Source organism: Netta rufina, assembly GCF_964035555.1.
Source record: "Netta rufina genome assembly, chromosome: 3".
In the NCBI taxonomy this organism is placed as follows: domain Eukaryota; kingdom Metazoa; phylum Chordata; class Aves; order Anseriformes; family Anatidae; genus Netta; species Netta rufina.
This window is the reverse complement of record NC_140125.1, coordinates 45,074,922-45,088,138: the sequence shown is the minus strand read 5'-3', so window position 1 is coordinate 45,088,138 and position 13,217 is coordinate 45,074,922. Positions and strand designations below refer to the sequence as shown.

General features: G+C 42.3%; 2 protein-coding genes across 2 annotated transcripts in view; one reads left to right on the top strand and one right to left on the bottom strand.

The window, feature by feature from the left end:
• Positions 1-584: 584 nt before the first annotated feature.
• On the top strand, positions 585-6,303 carry FAM89A (family with sequence similarity 89 member A; the record flags this gene model as incomplete). Its single annotated transcript, XM_084284037.1, has 2 exons — positions 585-836; positions 4,408-6,303. 2 exons carry the CDS (start codon positions 585-587, stop codon positions 4,564-4,566), a joined length of 411 nt encoding a protein of 136 aa, XP_084140163.1. The 3' UTR covers positions 4,567-6,303.
• Positions 6,304-12,220: 5,917 nt separating this feature from the next.
• The window catches only part of ARV1 (ARV1 homolog, fatty acid homeostasis modulator), a 32,101-nt gene continuing 31,104 nt past the window's right edge, over positions 12,221-13,217 (bottom strand). The window contains exon 6 of the mRNA XM_084284349.1: positions 12,221-12,324. The gene's annotated coding sequence lies outside the window, so the exon portion shown is untranslated. The remainder of the gene's footprint in view (positions 12,325-13,217) is intronic.

Genomic DNA, 13,217 nt, shown 5'->3' with positions numbered 1-13,217 from the left:
TGTCAGAGGTAAGGTGGGGTATATACAATACGGAAGCATCTGCTCTGTATAAAGTCAAGAAGCGTTTAACTATTCAATATGAAGTCAGGAAGCTTTTTACTGCTCAATATTTAGCTTTCAAACACCCACTTGCCTTGGCATTGCGCGCAGGTTAGGCTGCCGACCCCAAACTGCCACGAGTGCTCAGCAGCCTCCGGAGGGGGGCCCCTCAGGGGTTTGCACGGACAGATAGGGACAGACGGGGGGGGAGGAAAACCACAAAGGTCTGGCCGAGAGCTGCCCGACCCCAGCGCTGCCCCCACCGCCCGGGGCCTGCGCTAACGAGGCGGCGGCGCTAATTGCCGCGGGCAGCGCTACGGGAGGCACCTGCTGCGAGCTGCAGGCGGCGCCGCCAGCACGGCACGGCCCGGTACAGCTCGGCAGGGCTTGGTACAGCACGGCGGGGCTCGGTACAGCACAGCACGGCCCGGTACGGCTCAGTACAGCCCGGCCCAGTAGGCGGGGCGGGCAGCGGGCGGTGCCTCCCCGGCGCGGAGCCGGGCCGGCCCTTCCCGTCGCCGCTCGCCGCTGGCCGCCGCCGCAGCATGAGCGGGCCGGGGCTGCCGGGTCCCGGCGGCGGCTCGGGGCTGCCGCCGCTGCCCAAGAGCCTGAGCGGGCTGCTCAACTCCTCCTCCTCCGGCGGCGGCGGCCAGGGCGGGCGCTGGCGGGACCTGGAGCGGCTGTACGCGCAGAAGTCCCGCATCCAGGACGAGCTGAGCGGCGGCGGCCGGGGCTCGCCGCGGCCCCCCAAGCCTCCCAACCTGGACGCGGCGCTGGCCCTGCTCCGCAAGGAGATGGTGAGGGGCGGCGGGGGCAGGGGGGCGGGGGGGAGCCGCGTCGCGGCCTCCGGGAGGCCGAGGCCTGTCTGGGCCAGGGCTCGGCCTCCGGGGCTTTGTCCCCTTCGCTGAGCCCGGGGAGAGGCTTTGTGCCCCCTCCCGAGGGTGCCCGGCCGCGGGGTGCGCGGCGGCGGCCATGGGAGCGGGGCGCTCCCCCCAGCGCTATTGGGGGTTAGCGCCCGTCCCGCCCCGTCCAGGGGGAGCAAGCCCCTGCAGGGCTCTTCTTCGGGCTTTGTGTTGGGTCCGTAGAGCCGTGACAGAGGCAGAGCTCCTCCTGAACCAGCGATTAAAGGCGGGTTGGGGTGGCTTGTGCCAGGTGCGGCTGCAGTGACTAACAAGCGACGGGCGGTACGCGCCCTGCGCTCCCAAACAAGGCACGGGACGGCTAAAATCTGCCCCTTCCAAGGCCTTTTTATTCCTAACCATGCCAAAAAAAACATGCTTTGAACGTGAGATACTGTTGAGAAACCTTTGAGTAGCTTCAGAAGGATGTGCAGCCTTAGTCTGCCGTGAATGCGCCAACAAGTAATTCAGATAAAGTTTGAGGCAGCCCTAAAATTGTGCTGGAGCACAGGCAGCACAAGTGGCCGTCCACCCCAGTTTGTTTTTTTCCCTATAGTCTAATAAAGGAACACAAAAATACGATCCTACTCATCATAATCCTACCTGAAAAAGCAAAGGTAGCTCTTATAAAAAGTCTAACTTATTTTTCCTAATGGAAAATCAAATGAGATGCTGGTTAAAGTCATTTGATACCCGCATTCCCCTTTGATACTCAGTTATCCTTGATGATAACTTGATAAAACCCTTCTGAAGAAAAAAAACACTTTGCCTCCAAACACATCAAAGGCGTTCAAGCAACAGTCTCTGCAGTTCCAGGTGTGCTTTTTTGTGGCCCGTACAAATTAGAGAGAGACTCACATCCTAATAGCCTGTCTTTCATCAAGCGGGTAACAGCACGTTATTATTTATGTTGAACGCTCTTCCTCGCACCAGTCAAAGATAGCATTACAACTGGGTAATGAGCTTACCCCAAAAATTCAGCACCAAATGGAGAAGCTATGCATAGCAGCATCTTCCCCTGCAAGATCCTCTGTGTGGGTTTTTTAAGATGGGAAGGTGTTAGATTTAGATGCTTTGCGGGGGGACTGGATCTTGAGGAAAAGAGTCGACAGCCGGGGAGTGTGCAGTGGGTTGCCCGGTAGGTGCTGTGAGGAAACCTGAGTCAGAGTCAGCCTGGCTGGGATTGAAAACTTCATGCTTGTGCTAGTAAGCCCAGACGTTTCTTTGGGCTTTTGCTACCTTCAAGATTGTACCTGAAAGTTGTGAAGCGCTAGACGCTGTGTTTCTTTTTCAGCAGATCTACTGTTCGTGTTTGAGTGCTTGGTGCTGGTGACAGCTATGGGTGTTAAGGCCTGCTAAATTAATTCTGCTGAGCAATGTCTAGCTCTGAGATTAGAGTTAGGTGTAGAATTAATTGTTCTTCACTGGAGTGCTTCACCAAGAAGGAAATTCTCGTGCATTCCTTCGGAGACAAAGATCTTGCATCTGGAATCTCTCTTCTGTCTCCAGGTTGAATTTCCTTGCTCGACCCATTCCCTTTATTCCTAATCCCTCTTTGAAAAATTCCTCACCACAGCCTTGGCCCTCAGCGCTGATGCAAGCTTGCTTAATCTTTCGGATGTTTACAAGTAATAGTTTTAAGCCCAGCTTCACAGAGTTCTTTCTTACCTGAGGTGAGCAGTTTGTTTAGATGGGGCAAGCCAAACCCCTTTAACTGCCAGCCATAAAGGCTGACGTTCAGACTTTATTCTTGGGCAGGTAAACATTCATTAGCTTAACACCTCTGAAGAAATTACCTCAGTAGGACTTGAATAGATGGAGGGGCCTGGATATGGTACAAATACCTCCTTTTCGTTTTCCCTTGTGTAGGCTTTCTTGTTTTGTTTTGTTGTGTTGTGGTTTGTTTGTTTTTTGTTTTTTTTTTACAAATTTCTGCCAAAGGGGATTTGCCCAGGTGCTGTTTTCCTCTTGCAGAATACGGGAAGACTCAGAAGACACCACTAAGTGAATTTTGTTTCTTTGCTTACTGCAGACTGTTTGCTTAAACGAGGAGAGAGAAAGCAGGCAGTAGTGTTCTATAAATAAATTAAAAAAAAAAAAAAAAAAAAAAGGAGATGGGGAAGAAGAGCAGTGTTGATCTGAGGGTATTGAAAGGCACATCTGTAATCTGCTGGCCACTAGCATAACATTCCTGAGCTTGCTCCAAGTCTTGGCCTAAAAGGCATGAAAGCATTAACGGTCTGGTCTGTAGGAGACATGATGTCTGGGCTTCCTGGCCTGACCAGGTAATGCACATTGGCTCTGCAAGACGCTGTATCCTATCTAAGTTGGAGTGGCATTGTGTGTGATGCTTGTTTTCCCTCTTACCACCTTTAGAAAAAGGAGCTCATAGGATAATTCAGGCTGGTAGGGACCTGAGGAATGCCAGAGAAAGATCTTCATATTAACCCCTTGTGGTTTTCTCATGTGCTGGATGTATTTCTTAGAATTTAAACACGTAAGGAAAGGTTTTGGAGAAGAATTCTCATTCTGTGTAACACGCAACCTGGCTGCGAGGCTGCAGTAAAGGCTACATTTTTTTCCTCATCTTCAAATACAAATTATAGCAAAAAAAAAACATGCAAAACTTTATGAAAATGCGTCTTGGTATAGCCTGTTAGCTTAACACTTCCTATTCTAAAATTTAGGCATAACAGCTGCTTCTTGAAAAACGTTATTTTGGGTAGAGGTTTAAATTTACTGCAAGAGGGAACCTACACTTAGTTTGATCTCGCCTGCGTAGGTGAAAATGTCAAAGGAACTCTCTGTTCTGCTGCCACAGAGGGAAACTACTTCAAGTTAAATGACTAGCTTTATTTTACTTTTCAGTGTAATGTACACATTTATGCCTGAAATACAGATGCAGACCACAAGGTAACTTCCTTTGCTGTTGCTCCAAGTCTTTAATTAGACCTGGTGCTGATATTTTAGAAATCTGGGGGACACAAAATATTAGGGTCTTCATTACAAAGCAAGCCCGTGCACGTCAAACTCTGGGAGTACCAAAAGGACTCTTGAGTAGCACACAAAGACACACGTCACTGCTTGCAAACCTGCCGAGTGTTTTTATCTGATTCAGCTTTAGTGTTGCTGCCTTCAAGTGGCGTGCTGTATTGTGTTAGACAGTGAGCCTTGTCGAGGCAAACATGTCAGCTGCCTGTGTGTGTCAGTATAGAAAAGAAAACTGAGTAGAGAGAGACCTCACCATGAAGTGGGACACCCGTCAGAGCTGCATTTGCAAATCTTTATCCAGGCAGTTTTAAACAAAAGCAGACAGACGTATGAAAGATACGTCTGTACGTGGTGTGGTGGTACTGGAAAAGTGTGTCTTTGGCATTGTTGCAGTAAAAGCATTATGCTGCCAATGAAATTGAACTTGTAATAATGGTGTTTTTTTGGTTGGGTTTTGTTTTTCTTTCTCTCCCATCAGGTTGGCCTTCGGCAGCTAGATATGTCATTACTGTGTCAGCTCTACTCCCTCTATGAGTCCATTCAAGAATACAAAGGTGCCTGCCAAGCTGACTCTAACGCAGACTGCACGTATGCTATGGAAAATGGCTTTTTTGATGAAGAGGAGGAATACTTCTAGAAAGAAGACTAATCTCCAGGCTGGCCTAGGTTCCTTTGTCCTTCTCTCCCTGTACTACACATCACGAAGAATGACTGGAATCTCTACGGATCTCTCTTCCTGAGGAGGAACACCCAGCTACCCCAACTGGTGTTAAATTCACTTATTTTAACAAGCTGTCAGTACAAGTTACTCATGCAAATACCACTTGAGCAAAGTGCTGTACTATAACTTTTGAAGAGTTCTCAAGCATGTTTGACAAGAGTTTTCAGTTTAATTTGCAAGGTGGGTGTTTTCAACTTACGAATATCGGTAGCTTATAACTGGAATTTTGACCATAGAAGACAGCAGTGACTTCCTGAGTTGTAATAACTCCTTAAGGGGGGGGAGGGAAGCCTCCGCTGTGGTGTAAATAGCTGTGATTTATTTCTTTTTTTTTTGTCAACAGTATTGATAAATGCATTTTGAACAGGTATCTGGATGCACTCACATCCTCAGCTCTGTTAAGCTAGTTCTGCTCTTATCAGCTGCATCCAGGTTTGTACTGGGTGGATTGTTTACACAGTTTAATTTTTTTCTTCTTAAGCTAATTTTGACTTTTCCTTATACCGAGCTTACAAGCTGTACGTGTGACAGTGAATGCTATCAGCAGTTTTTTTTCCTGTTGATCTAATTCACTTTCTTGGTACTGCCACTTGGCATTAACTTTTATACTATTGTCTGGATTTCTCGCATAAACACAGTTCTTTGACCTGCTAAACTCTGTTCTCAAATGGTTTGCTTAGCTTTTGCTACACTGGGTAGTAAAAGCACCGACTCAAACATAGTTTGTCTGCCACTGTGTGGCTTGGAAATAACGTGAACTCTTGTGCAAGTGTTCTCGATCATATGAAGAATAAGGAAACCTCTCATATGACAAAATGGGACAAATTGCAATATTTTATACTGGGTGAACTTTGTTTCTGTAAGGTAGACTACAGCTCTTTTTAAAAATGCAGAATAAGTATTTTGAGCACATACTTTGCATACGTTAAAACTTTTTATACTAACTTGTTCTTTGAAGTATAACTTATTTTTGTTTTCAGAACTTACTAAAGCACTCAGTTGTTTGTTTTTTTTTAATTTCATAGTGTGTATCTGTAATGCTTCATTAGCTTGGAATATATGAGTTGCCACAATTTTGCTCTTCCCCCAACTCTGTTTTAAATAAAATCAGCTCCCAAAGCGATTTTTTTCATTTCTAACCTTCATTTTAAAGATTGCTGTAAATCACAGTGCCTGAATCTTGACACAAGCTAATAATTAAGGGCTTTAATCTCAAAGGGTTTTTGCATGGTTTATGTCTGGCATGCATACAGTTTACAGAAAGAATTGGAGACAAATTCTGGGGTAGTTCCTCTCTTAGTTTTCAGCAAATGCTAGGATGTTGCAGTGATAAAAGCAAAGAGACTTCCAGGGTGGAGTTTTTGTGTATTCTCTCTAAAACTGGCTTCTTTTAGTAGAAATTAATGGCCGCAAGAGTAAAGACTGTGTTGTAATTGTGTATGTGCTTAAGCTCTTAAACTAGTCTGTGAAAATGGTTGGATTTTTTTGTTGTTGTTAATTCTGGTCTAATTACTTCACTCACAAAACTAAAATGAAAAGGCAAACACAAATAATCCAAGTGGCTACATTTAAAATGTGTGTGCGTACACAGACACACAAGCGTACAACTTCATGCTTTGACCTAGGAATGTATCCGTTTTGAATATAATTTGCTGTGCTTTTGGTATTTATATGAGGCTTTTTCTAGTCTGTTGAAATACTGCTATTTTCTTGCTCTTTCCAAAAAAAATAAAAATAAAAGCATGATGCTTAGCATAACATTTTAATGTCGTGTGCATTTTAATTTATTATTTAAATCTGAACTGTTGTTGTCTGCTCCCTGCTTCCCACAAAAAACAAAACAGCCTATCACTAGTCATGACCTCTGCAGTGAAGCAAGCTGTTTTTAAATTAGAATGGAAAAGGTTCTGTCTGTCTGTATTTGGAGTGGGAATTTCCTACTTCTGTTTTGTGTTTTACTTACTTTGAATTAAGCATAGGAAATCTGTCTCCACAAGAATTAAAAATGATTTACAAATCCATACACAGTGCAATTCATGAGCAGTCCCACTGGTGAGAATGGTCTTGAGAGAAATTCACAGTATTTTTTTCTTGTATAAATGAAACTTTAGATTGTCAAGGTAAATAAATGTTTTTTAATTTTATTTATTTTATTTTTAATGCCTCATGCTTGTGAGGTAGGGAATGTGGAATGTTTGGCTGATATTCACTGTATTAAGAGAAGCATAGAAGTCTGAAGGCTTTATTCCACAACATTATTTACACTGGAAAAAGGGTGGATTGTTCCAACTTGTTAAGTTTTCAGCACCTTCTTCCTTTTAAGACTACCTTGCATGGGAGAGAAGTCATGGTTTATGTTCTGAAGCCAAATTCAAACACAGTGGAGACTGGCTAGCTAGTGAAAAGTTTTGAAAACAATAAATTTAAGTCAGTAAACAATTGTTGCGGAGTCATATTTCTCTGCCTGGTGTTTTGGCTGCTGAGCTGCATCTCTTCACCACATTATAACAACATGAGGTAGGGAAATTGATTTGAGAGACAGATGCTTGGTGGGAAATACAGCTTAAATACTGAGTAATGGTTACATGCAGCTCCGAGTCTAAGTTTAGTTATGTGCATGATAGAATAAGCTGCATTACTACAAATGCTTGCTGCTCTCAGTCCAAAACACGTACCGGTAATAACACTTCCCATTTTCCCTCTGCAATTCCACTTTAAATTACATACAACCTTTTAAGGATATAACACAGGAAACTCTTGAAACTTTTTCTGTATTGCTGGACTCTAATACCTTTTAGTTTTCTTCCTTTCTTTGTCAGGAAGTATGAATGAAGCTGGAACCAACGCAGTTGATTTAATTTGTTTTCTGTAAAGACTCTATGGCCTTATTAGCAGTTGGTTTATTCTAGAAAAGGGCTGAGTCCACAGCTAGTATACCACTGCAGTAGTAAAATGGGGACAGCTTCTGTTTAAGCAAGGAAAATGAATTATATGTTGCTGAGTACTTACTGAAGGAGTCCAGAACTGACTCACAGTGGTATCTCCCTTCCAGTAAAGTGAATGAGTGTTAATGTTTAGTCAACTACACAATCATGGAGTGTACAACATACCTCTCGATTCTTCTGTCTCCTTCCTTCAGCACAGCTGTCTGTTTGTCTCACCATGCTCGTGACATGATACGAGCATGCTCTCCCACCAGACCAAGCTGTGCTGCATGCAGGAAACGTGGTGAGAGGAAGGGCGCTGGGTCTGTGGGGCAGATGGGAGACCTCGGCCAAAGCAAGGCTTCACAGATGTTTCTGAGCACATAAGAGAAGTAGCTAATGCAGGGAAGATTCTTCTGTTTCAGACTGTTCAGATACATGGCTTTGTACCATGTGAATACCATGCCACTGGCAGTCCCACACAGCACAGTCAGCTTAGCCAACACGGCGTTAAGAGATGGAAAAGACAGGCTTTCAAGAAAATAGGGACAATTTCCTGCTGCTCAGAGATGGAAAACTTAGTGAAGTGGTTAAAAAGGTAATTGTAACCATCCCTTAACCACCACTGGTAATCTACCATCGTTAAGTCTTCACTAGTCGTTTTCCAGCACGCCTACCAGTGGAGTACAGTGGTTAGAAATAGGGAGTTACTAGGTCTGTGCTAGCTGTTTGAAGGCTTTTGAACAACATACATTCATTTTATTGCTGTGACAACTGCAGAGTCATACCAGTTGTAATTAAATCACAGTCTAGTTGTTTTGAAATGCTCTGAGTCTGCAAAGAGAGAAAAATCTTTTCAGAAGATGTGCTCTGCTCAGCAACGCAAGCGTCATACAAAAATAGATGGATGATGCTCTAACAGCATTAAGGGATGGGCGTTTAGGTCTAGCTTCAAGTCCTGGTGGGTTCACCATCAGTCCTGTTGATTTTGATGGGATGGAATTGGAAGCAACGATCTCTTCCTGAAATCAGAACTGCAGCTCAGCATCGTTTGTTTCCACAACTGAAAGAGCTGCATGGTATCTCCAGCCACCTGTGCTAACATACAAGAGGTATTCAAATAAACAGCCCAAGTATTTTCAAAGGTGCTACTTTGTAATGCATCAAAACTTGCCGTAGATGATCATTCCATTAACTTGTAAAAAAGAAAAAAATAAAGTGTTCACAGAAGTTTTCCAATAAAGGCGGAACAAAGTTGCACTCTCTGTTTACAGATAGCTTGGACTCATCTTTCAGGTGCTTTCTAAAGCTGAGTTCTTAATACAAAAGTAATCCAAAATCTAGTATAGTCATGAAATCAAAAGATGGGAAGAATGATTATCCAAAATTACTATCTTTGCAAATAATACTTAAGTTCCTAATTATAGTTAACCAAACTGTCTTCTAAAATATGTTGATTTTTAAAAAATTGTTTATATTTCGTTGTAAAGAATTCGGTTTGCAAATTTTTAAATGTAACAAAGAGAACGGCAAAACTCCCAGAATCTCTATAAAAAGTTAACAATTAATCCACTCAGTGTCTATTTAGTTACTGAAGGCTTTGCTGTGCATTTAGTCTACTTCCTCAGGGAACACAGCTTTTGTAATGACTCTGTCCCTGCATTTTACGTCATTTTTATTTTATTTTTTATTGCTAATAAACTAAATCTGACTGGATAAAATTTGCAAAGTTGCTCTCTTTCTAGAAACTGTAAAAATTAGCAGCTGGTAGAGGAGAGAGGCTTGCTGGTGCTTCGGCTGCCAGAATCACAGGTAGAACTCACCTTTTCCTTTCTTTATGGTCACCAGCAGCCAAAAAGCAAAAGCTCTACAGCAGCCTCCGTGCCTGCTGTGTCTTCCCTAGTTTTGCCTGCCAGGCAAAATAAATGTAGGTGGTGTGGGAAGGAGGCGAGAGACTTCAACGCGTCTGTTAGTGTGGATGAGAACTGGGTATGTTGCACAGGGGAAGAGGCTTAGGGGAGAACTCAGATACTGCCTTTTGGACTAAATGGGGTGTTGGGAGGTGTGAGTGTTGTGGTGAAGAATACGAGTGCTTTCAGAGGACAGAGGTAAGTTCAGTTTGGAAGGAGATGCCGAGTACCCAGGACACAAGTTGTTGAAGGTCCCGTGTTTCACTAGCTCTGCTGCTCGCAGCTTGAGGGATGTTTCGTTGTTTTCCAAAAGACTTTAAAATCTGGGTATGCACTATTTGCTTGTCATGGATTTCTAACGTCAAAGTCATTTGTTGCAGATGCATAGATTTGTGTAACTGGAAAGAATGCATTTTACTTGCCTTGCTGTCTAACTAAAACCATTAATTGTCTTTAAGGAGTTAGATTGCTCTGAGGGCAAGGGGAACTAATTTCCCCCATCTGTCATTCAGCCGACTGCTGGTGACAAGTATGAAATGGGTGGATTCATAGGTGTGTACCTGCCAAAGGGATTCCTACCAACAGGTATGTTTTCTTGTCCAATGTGCAGCTTTGTGTCTTTGAGCCATTCCGAAAGAATTTACTCCTGTTTTCTTGACGTCTGCCTGCAGAGAACACATCACCGCAGCAGTTTCAGGTTCATATTCCTTTTCATATAGTACATACACTTTCTGAGAAAACAACTCCTCATGTGTATATTTTCTGTCCATTATATTTGTTGGTTTATTTGAATCTTGTAAATTTAACTCTAGACAACACTGCGTGACCTAAAGAAATAACTATTTTAATTTATATATATATGCATACATATGAACTACAGCTCTGTCTTATTTACAAAGCCATCTTTACATTAATTTGAACATTTTTTTGTGAGTTTTAATGCTCCATGTGCTATGCTAAGTGGTAAAGCTTCCTAACAAGCTGTTCCAACTGGCTTCCTAGCTACTCTAACCCTGTAATCAGCTCTGCAAACGCGTAGGGTCTGTTGCAAAGGGCTGGCTTCTTTGGTATTCCGAGGTTGAAAGAATCTGTGAAATCTGTACACATGGTTTGCATGCAGTGATAAGTTATCCCCAGATCAGATTGTCTGGAAGAGCAGACATGGCCCACAATGTACGTTTGCTTAAGGGCAGATGTAATAGATTAGAACTGTAGGTGAGTCTCGATTTGTGCTGGACTGGCGCCTGCAACTTGCAGGGCAATTAAACTTCATAGGAAAGTGATGGTTTCATAAGAAAGGAGTTCTCACTTCAGATCACCAGCAGTAAATTTGGCTGTTTGTGTTTAAATGACAGAGTAATTTTGGAGGGGATGAATATTCACTGCACAAGTCTGTTGCTCTGACTTTTTTGGCTTCCTTTCATCCTTCCTATTCAGGAAAATTCATTAGATGAATGTGGAAACAACCAACATTGAGTAATCGAGCCCACATCTGATTTCAGAGGAATGTGCTGTTAGCAATAGAATTTACATTTTTCAGATAAGGCTGGTATGTAATTTAAAGAGACAAAACCTTTTGAAATACACGGGTGTGTGACTGCTTCAACTCTTCACTGAACTTTTGCCATGGTTTTAAATGCATTGATGCTGCAGCAGTATTAAGATAATGTCTTTAAGATAACATAATTTTTTGAGATTTCCTCAATTTAAAGTGAGAGGAGAAATCACCTGCAAGTTGTGGATTATTACAATTTTATAGATGCAACCAGAGCAGACTCCGTAGGTTGCTGTTTGGAAGTGTAAGGGTGTAGAGTTTGGCTGGGTGCCAAACCGCTGCCTTAAATTGGTGCTAGCAGAAGTATTTCAGTTGTTCTCGCAGCGCCAAACACTCTCTCCTTCAGAAATCACAAGCATTTCTTCCATGGGTCAGAAACTTCCCTGTGATTATCTGGCTAGACACATGAGTAATAGTTTGAGAGCTCATTTTGGCTCAGGATACCAAGCACTGTCACAAACAATAAAGGTGCCTGTCTGCGTCCTGGTAGCTATTGCTTAAACTGTTCTGACTCGTCAAACAGCACAACCTCTTAAATCATTTACAAAAGGGCAACATAGTAAGGTCATTACCTCACTTACAGAAGCACCTGTACCATGCAGACAGTAAATTTTGTTATTTATTTTTTCCTCTAACCTCAACCCTTTACTGTGTCTTCAGTTAACTCAATCTGGAATTTAAGAAGGAACTGTAGCACCAATTATTTGTACTGAAAGCCCCCAGAGCCTACAATTTCATTCTGGTTGCTTAAGATATTGGAAAGTTCAAGCATTGCATACAGGCGTGAATTACTAAGAAATGAGGCAACGTTCTCTATAGAAGTACAAGCTTAAACAGGACCACATGTGTCACTTGTATTACTACTAAATACCATCATAGGCTGCTCATACATGTATCATGGAATAAAATGATTTTTTTCTGTGTTGCATTGCACAAAAAGTAAACTACCTAAAGATTTAAACACTTGTTTGGTATAGGGGAAGGACATTTTATCAGAATGAGCTGAGAGAGAAATAGTACATTGTTAGGATGAAAATTCATTTCTCATAGTACAAACATACCCAAATCCTGTTATCACTTGTTACCTTTCTGTGTTTTGAACACGGCACATCCATATTCTAAGGGTCTTGATATTCCTTTGTTCTTCTCTTTATTATTGTACAAATCATGCAGATTCTTTGCTGATATCTTCCAATTACCCTTGCTTTTTCTGACTGACTTAGCCACACTGCTCAAGTTGGCGAAGGATTTCCATAAATACATTCAATCACACCATATATTATTCCTGCAGAGAGAAACAGAATATGTAGCACCTATTCAGTATATCATTTATACCTTTCTTTCTGGGCATTTTTAGTGGAGGAAAGACATTTATGAACAAAGCTCTAGTGTATTTTGGGGACAGTCGTTGCGCTTGCATAAAGGATTAAAATTTAATGATAAATGAGTGAGGTAGAAATTTGTGGTAATCTCTAGGGGGGAAAGGAATTCTCCTATCTGTTTTATGCATTTCTTTTATCTTGCCTCATGTTCTTTTCTGTAGGATTTGCTTGAGGTCTGAGTTTTCATATGTAAATAGATTTGTCTTGTCTTTAGTGCTTTATATGATTACACAATGGGACTTTTTTTCCCTGTGCCACTTATCACTAGCCAGTCATTCAGAAAGTCCTTTCTGTTTCTGTTGCAAATGGAGAATTGTTCTAGTGTTTCAATATAACTTCTCACAGAGAATAAAACTCTTTTCTATGCCTTTAAATGCAGGTGTGGAGAGACAAAATATGTCAATCAGCATTAGAGAAGCCAAGCATATCTCGCTATTACTGCATATGCTACTTTGTAAGAGTCTGTTTAAAACTGTGCTGACTGTAGAAATTTAGATGACAACTTATTTTACAAATTAAATGGGTGTTTGTACAGATGCATTTATTATCCAAGAACAGAGATCTCAATTCACCCATTCTTTCATTGCCTTCTGAATTAAATACTTGAGTTTGCAGGCAGCGATCATATTTTTGTTTAAACTTAACTGTGCGTAAGCCAATGTGTTAGTCCCGATGAGAAGTCTGTAGTAGATTTGAAGAGGTACAGACTGCCTTATTTAAAGTCCTTTACACTTTGCAGTTCTACAGCTGAGGAATCTGATGGATTTTAATGTACCTGGCTCAGCAAGGCTGTTGC